This window comes from Pygocentrus nattereri, chromosome 23 (genome assembly GCF_015220715.1).
Source record: "Pygocentrus nattereri isolate fPygNat1 chromosome 23, fPygNat1.pri, whole genome shotgun sequence".
In the NCBI taxonomy this organism is placed as follows: domain Eukaryota; kingdom Metazoa; phylum Chordata; class Actinopteri; order Characiformes; family Serrasalmidae; genus Pygocentrus; species Pygocentrus nattereri.
The window spans coordinates 21,428,643-21,444,359 of record NC_051233.1 but is presented as its reverse complement, the minus strand read 5'-3'; the positions used below and the strand labels follow the sequence as shown (position 1 = coordinate 21,444,359).

Below are 15,717 nucleotides of genomic sequence, written 5' to 3'. Positions count from 1 at the left end.
GGGCAATTTACTATGTCCAGTTGGCCTGACTGCATGTCTTTGGACTGTGGGGGGAAACCGGAGAACCCGGAGGAAAGGCCCTACTTGCTGTGAGGCAGCGCTGCCCACCATGCCAGTAACAAGAGTTTCTTTAAAAGAATAAAGGAAATTGAGATTTTGTGAGCTAAAATTTGGTTTCAGATTCCAAGATGCAGCTTGATTTAACATAATGAAGTATTGATTAGCCAAAACAGGCTAATCCACAGGACATATATAAAATTCACTATGTACTGTATTAGTATTATTTTTATTTAGTTTGTGTTTTTCTCATCAAATGGATGCTTACTGTCCAGATAAACAACATGTTTAAAAATGTGGCATGTGAAAAGGTTTGGACACCCTTCCAGTTGTAAAGCCACAGAACAGTTACAGACCGTAATAAATTCTCTGACGCTTCAAACTTTCAAACTACATATAGTCTCCTACATATTTGTTGCCAGGTAAAGTATTTTGGATTTTGTAGAGGCCAATCATTGTCCAATTTATCAGCTTAACGTACCACACAGGTGCACCTTGTAGTTTTGCAATTACAGACTGTAGTCCATCTGTTTCTCTGCATACTTTGACCCTGTTCTTCTGTGGTCAAGACCCCCACAGGACCACCACAGAGCAGGTATTACTAGTGTGGTGGATCATTCTCAGGACTGCCGTGACAGTGGTGTGGTGGTAGTGTGTTAGTGTGTGTTGTGCTGGTCTGAGTGGATCAGACACAGCAATGCTGCTGGAGTTTTTTAACACCTCTCATTAATTCATATTGAAACCAACCAAAGTATCTAGCCAACAGCATCATGTGACCATCTGATGAAGGACTAGAGGACCAAAATAAACTGTGCAGCAACAGATGAGCTATTGTCTCTGACTTTACAGCTACAAGGTGGACCAACAAGATAGCAGTGTCTAATAGAGTGGACATTAAGTGGACACAGTGTTTAAAAACTCCAGCAGCACTGCTGTGTCTGATCCACTCATACCAGCACAACAGACACTAACAGCACTAGTATCACTGCAGCGCTGAGAATGAGCCACCATCCATATAACCCCAGTTCTATGGTGGTCTTGTGGGGGTCCTGGCCTTTGAAGAACAGGGTGAAAAGGGGCTAACAAATTATACAGAGAAGCTGATAAAATGGACGAATTGTGTAAACGCAAGGTGTATGGTTGGTGTATATATTTAGTTTTGTTTTTTTTTTACATTTTTGCTGGAAGGGTCTAGACATTTCTGCCCACAATGCATTCTCACATTTTATTCCACTCTGTTCAATGTTTTCAACTGACCAAATGCATGAGGCACCCATATGCTTGAATACTTCTATGACAAATCTTACCCACTTGCTAGAACACTAAAACCTACTAGTTCTCAAACGTCTCTAGAGGGCCTTCTAATTAATGTATGAGTGGCCTGTGTACTAAAATACAAAAGGAATCATTGTTATGGTTTAATAAGCAGTGCACTGGGATGAGGAATCCTTGCAGAGTGTGCTGAAGAATAGCCTTCCTTCAATGTCAAGCAGAGACAGTACAGCCCACCGGGGAGTGATAATCGCACAGTTATTACAGACTAAAGAGACATAGACGGGCAGATTTGGAATAAAATGGGTCATTTCCCTCAATGCCCCCCCCTAGGTGGCTCATGCGTAATGAGCAGTCATTGAAGGTTGTGATTGGATGGTAGAGCCTAAATAATTTACTGTTGTGTAAATGTGTCAGTGATACAGAGAAAGAGCTGTTCAATGACTTGAAACTTTCCGAGGCAATTATTTATGTATTACTAATACATTTTCTCATTTTTCCACTGTTTTTTTGTGCTTTCTGCCTCATTTCTCGCATTCTTTCTCACACTTTCCCTGCTCCCTCACTTCATACTATGACTCTCTCTCTCCCACTCTCTGTCTCTCTGCCTGTGTCAGTGTGTAACTGCAGCAGGCGTGCGGATGAGTGTGAGTTTGATGCAGAGCAGTACCGCAGCACAGGCAGCGGGGGGCGCTGCATTGGCTGCAGGGAAAACACAGCGGGGCCACACTGCGAACGCTGCAGAGAAAACTTCTACAGACCATCGCCGCAGCTGCCCTGTTACAACTGCAGCTGCAACACTATGGGTGAGACATAAACAATCATTGGCCTGTTTTCACTCAGAGGAGAGAGTGGGGACCAAACTAACACTGGGTGAAATGGAACATTGGCATTTTATGCAATCAACCTGGTTCAAGTAGAAGCTACTTTTAGTCATGTTCTTTTATTCCCATAGCAACTACATCTGTATATTTTAACAGCATTTAGACAGATATTTTTCCAGATTCACCCCAGAAGTAACTTTTTTGTTTGAGAACTTTTCTTGAGGTTTTTATGGTAACTGAGTTGTTAATTCACACCTAAAATTATGTGTAAAAGTTTGAACACCCCAGTCAAATGACACGCTTCATTAGTTCCTAAGTGAAAATAAGTTAACGCATCGTCACTTAAATGTGCCATTTTAATGCTAATTTTAGCACATAGTTTCTAAGTGTTTGCTGAGTTTAACATAATGGGTAAAACCCACATATAAAATGCACCATTACTTTTGCATAAGCCATATTTGGTATTTTATTTCTTGCCCCAGTGTATTAAATTCAGCAAACAAACAGTGATTGGGCATTTAAATGTGCAAAAGTGTGAAGGGCTACAACAAATGACTATTTTCAAGTTCTCATCCATCATAACGGTACGTGTCCACTTGCAACTTCGCCTCATAATTTCAATGGAGAGCTCTGCCACATTGTGTGGTGCACGCAAAATCCGCAGGGCCAGAATGTTTATGCAAATGAAAAAGTTTATGCAAATGAATGTGCACTGCATTTAGCCAATCAGGCGACGGTAGACTGGTCTTAATCACAAACAGCAAACATAACTTTCTCTCAAGAGCACACAGCGGAAACTACAGCTGTCTTTCTCTTCTCTCAGTGCACGACACTCAACATAATAATATCTAGTTTTATACTGAGCTGCTGATAATGAGGATTTAGAGGGAAGATGTTCGATTGAATAAAGTGTAAAGAGTTCAAGTGGGAAGACTCACAACTCAAACCACACCCAGCTCATTGGTAGTGAGATTGAGCGAGCTAGCTTTCCAGCTTATGTGGATGACGGATGCGTGAAATTGCCCGCCAGTGCTGAGCAGAGAGATCTGGTGGACGATGGAGAGAAAGGGCAAGCTGGTCCATTATGACTTTGATTCACTGATATACTTTTCATTCATATCCTCCCAATTAATAATAACAATAATAATAATAATAATAGGTGTTATTATTTTGTTATTATTATTTCATTTACAGGGCACTTTTCTTACCAGAGGCAGCTCAAACTGCTTTACAGACAGGTGAAAAAGCTATATAGTAATGGAAGAAACTGAGATTTGATTTAAAAATCATATAAGAAAATGACGGCGAGGATAAAACTAAGAAGGATACAACTAAGAAAACTAAGACTTTGTTCTTGTTAGGATCAGTTTGTGTATAATAGAAACCAAGTGTTATAGCAATCAACTCTACTTGTAACTTATGCATGAAAAAGTTTCTCTGCATTGCTCTGATACGAAAGGCTGGATGTTAGCAATATTCCTCAAAAGGGAGCAGTGGGCTGGAGGTTAGGGAACTGGCCCTGTAACCGGAAGGTTGCCGGTTCGATCCCCAGGGCCGACAGTCCATGACTGAGTGTCCTTGAGCAAGACACCTAACCCTCAATTGCTCCCCGGGTGCAGTGGATAGGGCTGCCCACCGCTCTGGGCAAGTGTGCTCACTACCCCCAAGTGTGTGTGTATGTGGTGTTTCACTTTACGGATGGGTTAAATGCAGAGGTGGGATTAAAAAAAAGTATAACTTAACTTAAATGACTGAAAACTACTTTAATGATTGCATTTGCATGCGAGATAAAACAGAGCTCAGAGTCTAAGATCACACCCAGGTTTTGTACTTCAGGTTTGGTACATGAAGCTACAGAACTGAGCTTCTCATAAAGCGGCTTTTCCTGAATTTTAGCAACAAGAATCAGAAATTCTGTGTTTTTGTTATTTAGTTGTAGACTCCTTTGTGACATCCTCTGAGAAATACCTGGGCTTCTTCTCCACTGCAATTGAAAGTTGCAGAAACAATAAAGGAACATTACGAACAAATCTTATGAGGCTGGTATTCTGGATTTCTCCTCTAATGAGGAGGTATCTATGTGGTCAATAACATCAAGTGATGAAATTTGATATTATAGATCATATACTAACCCTGTAGTCATCAATCATTTTAATCTACATTTTGGGGAGGTTTCTCGGTGTGATTGTCTGGGTGTTTGGAGAGAAAATCAAATTAAGTACAGCAGAGAAACTCAAAAACAGGGAGGAAAGCAAAAGGTTTGTTGCTACACTCCCAAAGCTAGCTCAGAACAGGGCACTGCACAGGCTCAGCAGGCCAAACATAATACTAATGCTAATGGTAGTAGGGATAGCTCCAGGGTTTTGTCATTCATTAAAAGTTACTAATTACTCCTCTCACAATGTAAAGGGATTATGTCATTTATTACATAAGAGAAAGTAATATCATTACTCATCACTTCTACATCACTCTGTACCAAATTATCTTTCTATAATGACAGATACAGCATCTCTCTTAAAACAAGCAAAATGATCTGCCAATATAATGAAATCATTTCACGTAATAGGATCACGGAAAACAAGTAAAAATATGTCGAAGAAAAACTTGAAATGTGATATATTACACACATGGACTAGCTTTTAAGATTCTTTCATTTAAGATCATTTTATTTACACATTATTTTAGAGTGTATGCTACTGCATCACTTTACAGTCATCACTTCTTTTCTTTTGCCTAGGACCCCAGAGTCACTAAGGCCCGATCCCATTTCTTATTTTTACCCCTACCCCTTGTTTTTGAGTTGCAAGAGGTAGTGGTTGAAATCTTCCCCTATGAAATTGGACAACCCTCAAATAAAGAAGAGTATTATTTCATTAACAGGCTGCTAGCAGTGCTCTATAGGCGACCTTGCTGGCCTGCAACCTTCATGTTCAGCAACCTTGCTGCTGGGCTTTAGTTAAGTTTAGGGAATCATATGCCTTCAAGGAGAGGGGTGTGATTATTATTTATTACTGCCTACCCCTAATTCTACAGGGATATGAAGCTGAAGTCAGATATTCTCCAGCTTCTTGTTCACATTTTCCTGTTCCACCTTAAATAGTGGAACAGAAAAGTTCCAAGTTTTTTTCATGCTTTTTATGAAAAAAGGACCACTATACAAGATAATCCAATGGCTATCATAATTTTTTTTCTACCATTTCTATCAGTGCACATTCAAATGCTGAAAATCGAGTTTGAAGCGAATCACAGTGGCTATTCCTGTGGCCAAACCAATTGAATTCATTCCGATTAGAAATTAAGACTAAGGTGTTTATATGCCCACTCTGCTCAAGAGTCTGATGAAAATCTCTCTTTACATGCACTCTACAAGTACTCAGATGTGTGGAGTACCACTTAGCGTAGACGTTACCATGATAACGAGCATCATGTGAGTCCAGTCAGAGATGAGCAGTAATGTGTTCACCTGAGTTTTCAGTTGGCTTGTGTTATTGTTTTAAATTTATGGCAGACTCAGGAACATGGAATCCACATGTACTTATTAAAGAAGGGTGAGAGGAAGACGCCATGCCCTGCAACACATACGCTGGATGCCAGTCCCACTGCCGATGACGCAAAACCTCTGGATGAAAGTGGGCAGTAAAGGCTGGTGGAAGAGAGCAAATCCACTGTTGTTCATTCCCTCACATACTCATCTGAATGGCTTTTTATTTGCGAGCTTTGCAGCCATCCAGCCTTAATTATATATTTAATTATATATAATTAAATATTATAAATAAGCCTTTAAGTTTGAAGCATAAACTTCGTCTCCTCTGCAAACAGTTTGTGGCTCCCATCATGTCCCGAACATTGCAAAGTTCCATTATGACGAAAAAGCGAAAACCATCCAAGCTAGTCTGTTTATTGGTGTGCAAGCAACCCTGATAACCACATAGTTTAGCTGTGCAGCTGAGACAAAGAGTTTTGGGAGCAATATTTATTTCATGATAAGATTTAGGGTCATTCTACAGAAACGTCCACTGTTCTAGCTATCCATAGGTGTCACCGGTGTTACCAATCTTCATAGGTGGTACACATAAGAAAGGTAACACCAGTGACATTTTTAATGAAAAATGCATTTTACCAAGCATCAAACCACATGTTGTCAATTATGGAATATCCACTAAAATATGTAATTTAATCTATCCATCCATCCATTTTCTAAGCCGCTTCTCGCGGCGGGGTGGTGGAGCCTATCCCAGCGGTCATCGGGTGGGAAGCAGGATACACTCTGGACAGGTTTGCCAGTCCATCGCAGGGCAGATAGACAGACACAGTCACTCACTCACACACTCACACCCAAGGGCAATCTAGCATGTCCAATCGGCCTGACTGCATGTCTGTGGACTGTGGGAGGAAACCGGAGAACCCGGAGGAAACCCACGCAGACACGGGGAGAACATGCAAACTCCACACAGAGAGGACCCCGGTCACCCGGCCAGGGAATCGAACCCAGGCCCTAATTCAATCAATTTGTTTTTATTTTTTCACAATTACCTAAGAATATACCAATGTAACAATAGATAACAATTACCTAATTCATATGAAACCATGAGCGTAATGAGAAAATGTCTGATAACTGAAAAGACACTCTGAACTTACCATGTACTTTTTTCATAGATCCTCAGAAAATAGGTAAAAGGATGTGAAGTGATGCCATCAGTGTGATTTTTATTTCAAAATAAGAGAGTTTTTGTTACACTGTAACACCAGTGACATGACCACCTGGAGACCACCATTTTCATTATATATTTTTAGATATGTATTTGCCATTTGTTTTTCTTAATGTCATTGAATGTATATATTCCATGGTCATGTATAGATTATTGCATTAGAAATAGCAGAAAAACTTTTTTTTTTTTACCTGAAAATATGGCACTCACAGACACGATTGTCTTGCTGCCCACTGAGTTTGGTTTTACTTACCATACAGGAAACTTTCTAGATGACAAGTGTTTTTCAGTCATACTCGTTCCTGTACTGCAGCCTCTGCTGTCTGTATTTTTCTCTTTTTTCCCTCTTTTCCTGACATATATGGCAAGCTTAAACCTGCCATTCTGGATTAGTTGTTGCAGCCCCAGAAGTATATTCTCTGTATAAGTTGTATTTATTTATTTTCACTTAGAAAATCAACAAGTGTCATGATGTTAGTGACAAAATACGATGTTCAATTATTTATTTTAAAAGCATATTTAAGACATATTTCTATTCAAAGCAAAAAGATTTTAGTATAAAATCCAACTCAGTTAACAGTCCGAAATGTGTCTTGAGCTCTGACTCTGGAATCCAGAACCAAATTTTGTTCTTCAAAGTATGAACTTCTTTTTGAGCATAAGAAGTTGTGTTACTTTTTATTTATGTTTTGCTGTCTTTTGTGTTTATTTGCACTAATTCTAATGACATATGGTGTTTTTACAAGCAGAAATGCAATTATTGCAAAGATAAATGGTTTTAAATAATTAACTTTTGCACAATATTGTAAATGTAATTAAATGCAATTAACTCACTATGCAATTAATTATATAGCAATATAATTAGCATATAGCAAGCCAAAACTCAAGCCATGACTCTCAACATCTAAAAGTTAACCTCTGCTGCCGCAAACAATGACCGGACAGCAATGGCTGAACAACAGGAAATCCAACGATGACCCAGGCAATCCATCCCGAATCTACAGCATGCCACATGCAGTCCTGCTCTGTTCCATCAATATGTTACAAATTGGAAAGTGTTTTTTCATAATTGCAGTCTGATACACTAAACCTGCATTTTTGAAATGTTCCGCTGAGGCTCCGTCTTACGAGACTGCACCTTTTTAGACGCAAAAAGCAATTAAGGAAATCTCAGCTTACATGCTGCAGGCTATCTGAATGAAACGCAGCAGAAATGGCACTGAATATGTGAATATTCATTCTGCTGTGCCAGTGATGCAACTGCAACAATTCATGAGCTAATTAAGAAGCAGAAGACTGGAAAATAAATGCTCTGTCTTTCTCTATCTCATTATCACTCTGTGTCCAGGATCTGTGAGCCTGCAATGTGACGAGGAAGGTGTTTGTGCGTGCAGGCCGAGCGTGATGGGGGTAAAGTGTGATGTCTGCAAAGCTGGCTTCCACTCCCTCGGCCCAGGCGGCTGCAGGTAGGCTTAATGAGAAAGAGAGAAAGAGAGAGACGTATGAAAGTGAAAGGCAAAAGTGAAAGGTGAATTATGACCGGGATAAATATGATAAATTGATAAATATAAAGAAACAGGAAAAAACGTTTGTTAATGATTTAAACGGGAACTCCACTAATTTTTCAAAAGTTCTGCCAAATTAAATGGTTGAGATTATGCGGAGGTTTCGGAGTGGTTTGATGTCAAATCCTTCATTCTAGAGAAACCAGAGTTGCTCACAGTGGTGGTGACAGGAACCAGATGTCTGAAGAGTGTAATGCCTCTGAAAGCTCCCTCACAGAAGGATGTTACACGAAGTAGTTATGAATACACTGCCTGATGTCTGACACGTTGTTTTCTGATAGTTTTATGATAAAGAATGAATCCATTTATTCCCATAGTGAACAAAAAATATTCTTAGTGTGTTTAGCAAATACCACAACCCAGGAGGATAAGCAGCTTAGAAAATTGTGTGTGTGTGTGTGTGTGTGTGTGTGTGTGTGTGTGTGTGTGTGTGTGTGTGTGTGTGTGTGTGTGTTTAATCAAATATATTTTTGCGATATATGGAACTTACGGTGGCCAAGACACCATCATTTTTACAAACGGACACTCTGCAAACTCGCAAAGCAATTTCATCAAAATGATGAGACAGACACTACATTTCATAAATGTGCTGCTAATCCTGAAAAACACATGCAACTTCAGAAATGCTGATGAGCCAGTCACAACACAACGGAGGAGCCATTCTAAATTCTATGCAGCACAAACATCCACAGGTAAAAGTAAGGTACTTTGAGCGGATTACTGCTATCACTGTACCACAGTGGCAATTAGCTGTAGAATGTAACTGTGTAAATTTAACTTGTGACAACATATTAACTACCACAGTATCTCAGAAACATCTCTTTGCTGACAGCTATCATGTCAGATAGGAAACCAGGTCTCATTACTCCTCTCGGTGATTTTCTGTCATAGATCATCCGCCCCCTTTGAGCCATTTGAGTCTTCCAAAAACATTTGCGTTGTGTTGTGGCTCACTTCCATTGTGTTGTGACTAACTTTGCAGCAGTGACATTGCATGTGTTTTCTTTAATTGCAGTGCATTTGAGAAATGCAGTTAAGGTGGAGTCATTTTGCTGAAAGTGTTTTCTGTATTTTCAGTGCCTTTATGAGCTTGCGAAGTGTTTTAATTGTACTATGAATGGCCAAAAAACGTATGTTGTTTTTTATTACATTTATTTTTCAAGTTCATGTAGTTTTAACAAAGTATACAAATATAACTAAGTATACATGAGCTAAAATGAATGACTTCTGTGTGGGTAAGCAGTACGCTGTGTCTTTAATTATTTCTTACATGTTGTTCATTGAAACAAGCAAAGAAATTCTGTCTAAAGTGTGGATTTGAATCTTTCATTACCACATTTGTTTTTGTAAGTCAAAGAGGAGATATTTTGATGTGATTTAAACTTGATGAAAAGTCCTTGGTGTGTCTAGTCTTGTTAGGCTGAAACAAGCAAGTGGTTGTATTATTAAGGCTGGCTTTATGTGGTGAAACATTTCAACTAGTTGCATGTTGTGAGGTGTTTGCAACATCATTTCTGTGCAGTTTACTGTTACATGAGGCATTTCAAAAACAATATTTCTTGCCCCTAGTTAACCAAATTGGCAGCTTGTATTTTTGATATACTATATAGTTCTATGTAGCACTGTCGCCTCACAGACTGCTGGGATAGGCTCCAGCACCCCCCCGTGACCCTGACGGAGAAGCGGCTTAGAAAATGGATGGATGGATGGATGATTGGGTGAAAGTACATAGTTTGGTGTGATCACATGACATCCTATCAGCGCTTTTGTTTCATTTACTGTTTCGTGAAATTGTTGCGGCTGAGTTTCAGATAAGTTGCAGAATGCCTTACATTGCGCACCTCAAAAGCAATTTAGTTTCATGCCTGTTTCAAACACCTAAAGTTGCATGAAAGTTTCACTAAGGCTCATTAGACTTTATAACAATGCAGCAGGTGTAGAGGCAGGACATCTGCACAGTGTTTCTTTAATGGTGTTTAGGTGGGCATCTAGTGACACCAAACAAGCCCATCAATATTTCAACATTTCTACATAATTGAATGGTTAAGATGTAAACAAAAGTTATGCAGAGTGGTTTGATATGAAATATACCATTGTAGAGAAACCTAGTAAGCCAGAATTGTTCAAAGTGGTGGTGATAGGAACGTCTGAAAAGATTAATGTCTCTAAATGTTACACCACAGAAAGTCCATGCATAATGGCTGAAACACCATTTGACAACAGTTCTGAGATAAGTGTTTGGTCTAAAACATATTTTTTAAAGAAACAGATGTTCAAAATCAAAACCAAAGTGTACAAACAGAATTTAAGATAGACCCTTCTGTGAAGATGCATCAAGCAAACACTGATTGCTATCTGGTAGAGTCAGGAGGCAGAAGGAGACCAGAACCAAATCTAGTGCGGAATCAAATTGAGTAGTTTGAGGGTTGGATGGCAGAAAATATGCGAGGTTAAAAAACATTTATAGCCATTTGGAAATGTGTGTCATCTTTTCTTTAGCAAGTACTGTCCATTCCCAACAACTCAATGCAAAAGTTTCTTCTCCATTGTTTTCTGTACTTTCTGTAACATAAGCAGGTTGCCAGACAACCGACAGTATTGTGCAAAAGTCAGAGACCACCCATTCCGTTGTTGCATTTCCAGTCAAAATGACTTCAGTTCAAGGCACTCATTTTTCAGCTGCAGGAAAAAAGTAAGAAACATATTTAACATTAAATGAAACAACTAAATATAACAAATGTTTCAGTATTTAGTGCGTCCACTCTTTCTATTACTACAGCTTTCATTCTTTTCAGGAGACGTGTTTTTCAAAGAAACCTTCAGGGATATTTTTCAATATATAGTCAATTAGCTCTATTGCAAATTGCAAATATTCTTCTTTTTTGTCTATTATCTTTGTCTTAGTATCAGCTTCTCAACAGCTGCACATCCTTTCAGACTCATAGTGTTGAGGCGTCTTCTCACAGTGGAAGTATGGATAGAAACACCTGTGGATTTTTTCAGATCTGAATCAAGAGTGGAGTTTGATTTTCTCCTCTCTCTCAAAGTTGATAGCTTTACCTACTGGTTATCTGATGGTGTTTTGGTGGTCTACCAGGTCTTGGAGACCCATTGCTCTCGTTTCTAATCATTTTTTGAACTCGGTTTGGAAAGCCTTGGTTTTTTCCTCTCCTTTTCTTTAACTTTCCCTTTCATTGCGAATGTATAGCATCTTATTTCAGAAATATCTCCTGCAAAATGAATAATTTGTTCTTAATGGCTGTGTTGAAGGGTGGTCTCTGACCTTTGCACAGTACCGTATGCACTCATGTAGTTTTGAATCCTATATAATTTTGTGTTTGTGCACTTGTGTGACCTACACTCAAAAGTGTTACAGAGAACAGCACAATGCGGAAGAAAATATGGGATTAAGGCTAAATAAAATACATCGAACAAATCAAAAACAAACACACTCACTCTCTCTCCTGTGGCCCGTGTGAGTCAGTGTGTTGTGGTGTGAATTAGTTGGTTCAGTGGAGCGAAACAGAAGAAGCCAAAATTGAGGAGTAGGAGGAGAGAGAGAGAGAGAGAGAGAGAGAGAGAGAGAGAGAGAGAGAGAGAGAGAGAGAGAGGCAGGCAGTCTGGTGAGGGTGTGTGAGAGAAAAGTGAGAGAGGGTGGTAAAGAAACAGAAAGACAGAGAAAAAGATGAATCAAGTGATAATTGAATTATGTCTAATAGCATCTTTGTATAAACACTGATACTTGGGTCACACTGGTAATCAGAAGGATAAAGAGTGTACAGTTATTTTTTTGTTGCCAAATTCTTAGTTTGTAAGGTTATGTACACTTATTGGCCATTTTATCAGAAATACATTGCATTGAGAGGAGTCAGCTGAGGTGGTTCGGGCATCTGATTTGGATGCCCCCTGGACACCTCCCGGTGGGGGTGTACGAGGCACGGCCTATCGGGGTAAGACCCCGGGGTCGTCCTAGGACTCCAAGTTGGCCTGAGAGCGGCTTGGGGTCCCTGGGAATGAGCTGGAGGAAGTTGCGGGGCACAGGGTCATCTGGGATTCTCTGCTTTCCCAACTGCTACCACGACCCTATCTGGACTAAGCAGTTAATGATGATGATGATGATGATGACCTTCTCTATACAGTGGCCCCAAAATGTACTTAGACACATAAAATATTTAACTACTGGTAAGCTCTAATGATGTTCTTTAGGTTACTTCCTAAAATGACTAACAAAATTATATTTTGAAACCAATATATATTATATATTAAGTATAGAAACCATTAATATATATTAGGTATTACATACAGACACCATTACATGTTATAGAAAGAAATTTTGATATTATGTAGAACACTTTTAGCATCAAACTGAAAGTAGACTCTTTGTGTGGAGAAGCCTAGAGAAGAGTTCTTGCCAGGCTCCACTAAGAGCACTTTAAAGCACAGAGGTAGAAATGTCAAAGTGTATGGCTACTTTTCTTGGAATGATGTGGGTGAACTTTTGTTCACTGATAGTATCACAAACTCAGAAATAAGAAAAATGGACAAAAAACCTGCAGAAGTCTGCAAAGAAACTACTCAGAAGAGAGTGATCTTAAACTCACTCTCATGTGAGTTTAAAACAAAGTGTACTTTGTCAAAAAGAACATGAAAGTCTTGCAATGGTCTCTTAATAAAATAATATATATACAAATTGCTGGACATGCCACTCCAAGGGCATTGGAGTTGGGTGAAGTATGATTCATCAATCCAAGGAACACATTTCCACTGTTAGAGTCCAGTGACAGTATGCTTTACATCACTCCAGCCAACACTTGGCATTGCGCACAGTAATCTTAGGCTTGTGTGCAGGTGCTCAGCCATTGAGACCCATTTCATGAAGCTCCCGATTTGAACACAGTTCTTCTTGTAGCCAAAGGCAGTTTGCAACTGTACTGAGTTATGAAAAAGAAGGTAGGTGTCCATATATTTTGGCCACAAAGCCCACTGAGGGTCGCAGCTCACAGGTTGAAAACATCTTTTTATTTTATATTAACTGATTTATAAAAGTTATGCTGGGATTAGAAACCAAGACCAGAAGAGTTAAAATATTGGTTCTACTCAGATCAAATCAATTTTTTTTCAGGTTCTGAGTCCTGGTGTGTGTAAGTACCTGCTGTGTGAATGTTTTCTTCATTCCTCTGCTGTCAGGTCTTGACAGGATGTGTATAATGTGTAAGGGCATCTTGCTGATGTTTTTCACTTGGCTTGTGTGTGTGTGTGTGTGTGTGTGTGTGTGTGTGTGTGTGTGTGTGTGTGTGTGTGTGTGTGTGTGTGTGTGTGCGTGTGTGTTTGCTGAAATATGTACTTGCAGGTTGTGTGAGTGTGATGAAAGGGGCAGCGTAGGTGTGTGCTCTGCTGAAGATGGAATCTGCCACTGTAAGCCTAATGTGGAAGGATACTCCTGTGACAGGTGACTTCAGTTAAGCAATATACATTATATCTACACATATTATTTAGGTAGCATTTTGTTTATCAGCACTTTTTTCTTATATTGTCCTTTTTATATATGTATATAAATTATTAGCATCACTAATTTATTTAACACAGTGAATGCATTTGTTTAAATGTTTGGCCGTTAAACCATCCATAGTAGTGCAGGCCAAAGCTCAGCTGGTCATGCTATATGTTGCTATAATAGAATCTGGGATTGTATCTCTGTGGAACAGTGCCTGTATGAGAACTATGGATCTCAACTATGGAACTCAACAAGCAGCAAAATAACTACAGCAGTGTAGAAAGTTATAGTTCCCTTTATGAGCCTGCATTGTAACAAGAATCCATGAGCTTTATTCAAAAAATGCTATTTCATGTCACTCCCGAAACACAAAGAGTTTAGTACATAGGTGGAGCCTTATTTTAGCCACACCTCTGCATTGTATAGCAGGAAGTGTGACTGCATCCCTGTCCCTCATGGCCACATGGTGAGCAGTTACATCCCATTGTTTTGAGATAAATATGTCCCAAAGTCTGAAAATCTAAATCAAATGTGTAACATTTAAGAATTGCCACTACCAAAAAAACATAATTGTTAAGTAAACAATTAAGCAATTAAGTTTTGTTGTGTGTTTTAATGAAAACGATTGTGAATTTATGTGTGAGCAACTGTTCAAAATTGTGTTTGCTAGTTGTGTACTGGCTAGCATTTTGGAGTTTTGCTCAAAATGTGCTAAACGTGTCACTACTGAAAGTAGTGCTGTGATTGTTTTGGTAGGGACAATATGGAATGTTTAATCATTTATATTAATAAAATAAACATTATTTAAGTGTAGCAACACTCAAAGCAAAAGAGTTTTAAACTAAAGTCCAAGTCAGTTCAAGTATAAAATGTGTTTTTAACTCTGACTTTGAACCCATTTGGTAGAATGATCGACACATGAAATATGCAACTAGTTTTGTTAGTTTATTAGTTTAATTTAGATTTTTCCTTATTTTAGCACCATTTCTATTTTCTTTTTCACCTTTTTTAACACAGTTATTTTAATGACATGATCTTTGTTGTCATACACTGTTTTTAATGCTATTTTATTTTCTTATCTGCAAACACTGAAGAACCTTAAGCTGCATTTGTATCGATGAAAGTTTTAACATATGTCAAAAAAAATGACACATATTACTAAGATGCTTTATAGTGTGCTTACGGAACGCATATGGTGTGTGTGAGTGCTTAGGTGCAAGCCTGGGTCATTCAATCTTCAACCGGACAATCCAGACGGCTGTCAAACGTGCTTCTGCTTTGGTCATTCCCTCGCATGCTCATCCTCCAGTCACCATGTGGCCCTCAACATCACCTCAGACTTTCTTGAGGGTAACTGAGTGATCTGATATTGTTATCTTTGTATCATTTAAGATATTTTTATTCAAGTTTTGGGAAATGCTGTTTTCCACAATGCCTTTACTCTGACATTGCCCTTCCTTGTGCAAATGGATTATCTTCTATCTACTCTGCTCTGAAATATCTCCTCTTATCTCTTGTTCTGCTTAATGGCTGTTTTGACTGGACTTTAAATAAATGAGAAAGGTGGTCTCTGAGTGTTGCACAGCACTATAAGCCTTTACATAACAATGTCATAAATAAAATAGTCAGGTAATGAAGTACATATTCAAGCTAACTGATAGAAGCTTCTGACCTAACTGAACTCCCCCAAGCCCTGCTTTAAGTCTAATCTTAACCTTAATTCATTATAAATAACTTTTTTAAATGCCTTTTTGTGTAGTGTATGGACTCAACTAAGTGCATTCAGCAGTACGAAA

At 38.9% G+C, this 15,717-nt stretch overlaps 1 protein-coding gene across 1 annotated transcript in view; it reads left to right on the top strand.

Annotated features, from left to right (window-relative positions):
- The window catches only part of lamc3 (laminin, gamma 3), a 202,644-nt gene that overhangs the window by 72,591 nt on the left and 114,336 nt on the right, over positions 1 to 15,717 (top strand). Inside the window, exons 5-8 of the mRNA XM_017698781.2 lie at positions 1,947 to 2,135; positions 8,211 to 8,328; positions 13,778 to 13,876; positions 15,135 to 15,271. Coding sequence (XP_017554270.1) covers positions 1,947 to 2,135; positions 8,211 to 8,328; positions 13,778 to 13,876; positions 15,135 to 15,271 — 543 coding nt within the window. The remainder of the gene's footprint in view (positions 1 to 1,946; positions 2,136 to 8,210; positions 8,329 to 13,777; positions 13,877 to 15,134; positions 15,272 to 15,717) is intronic.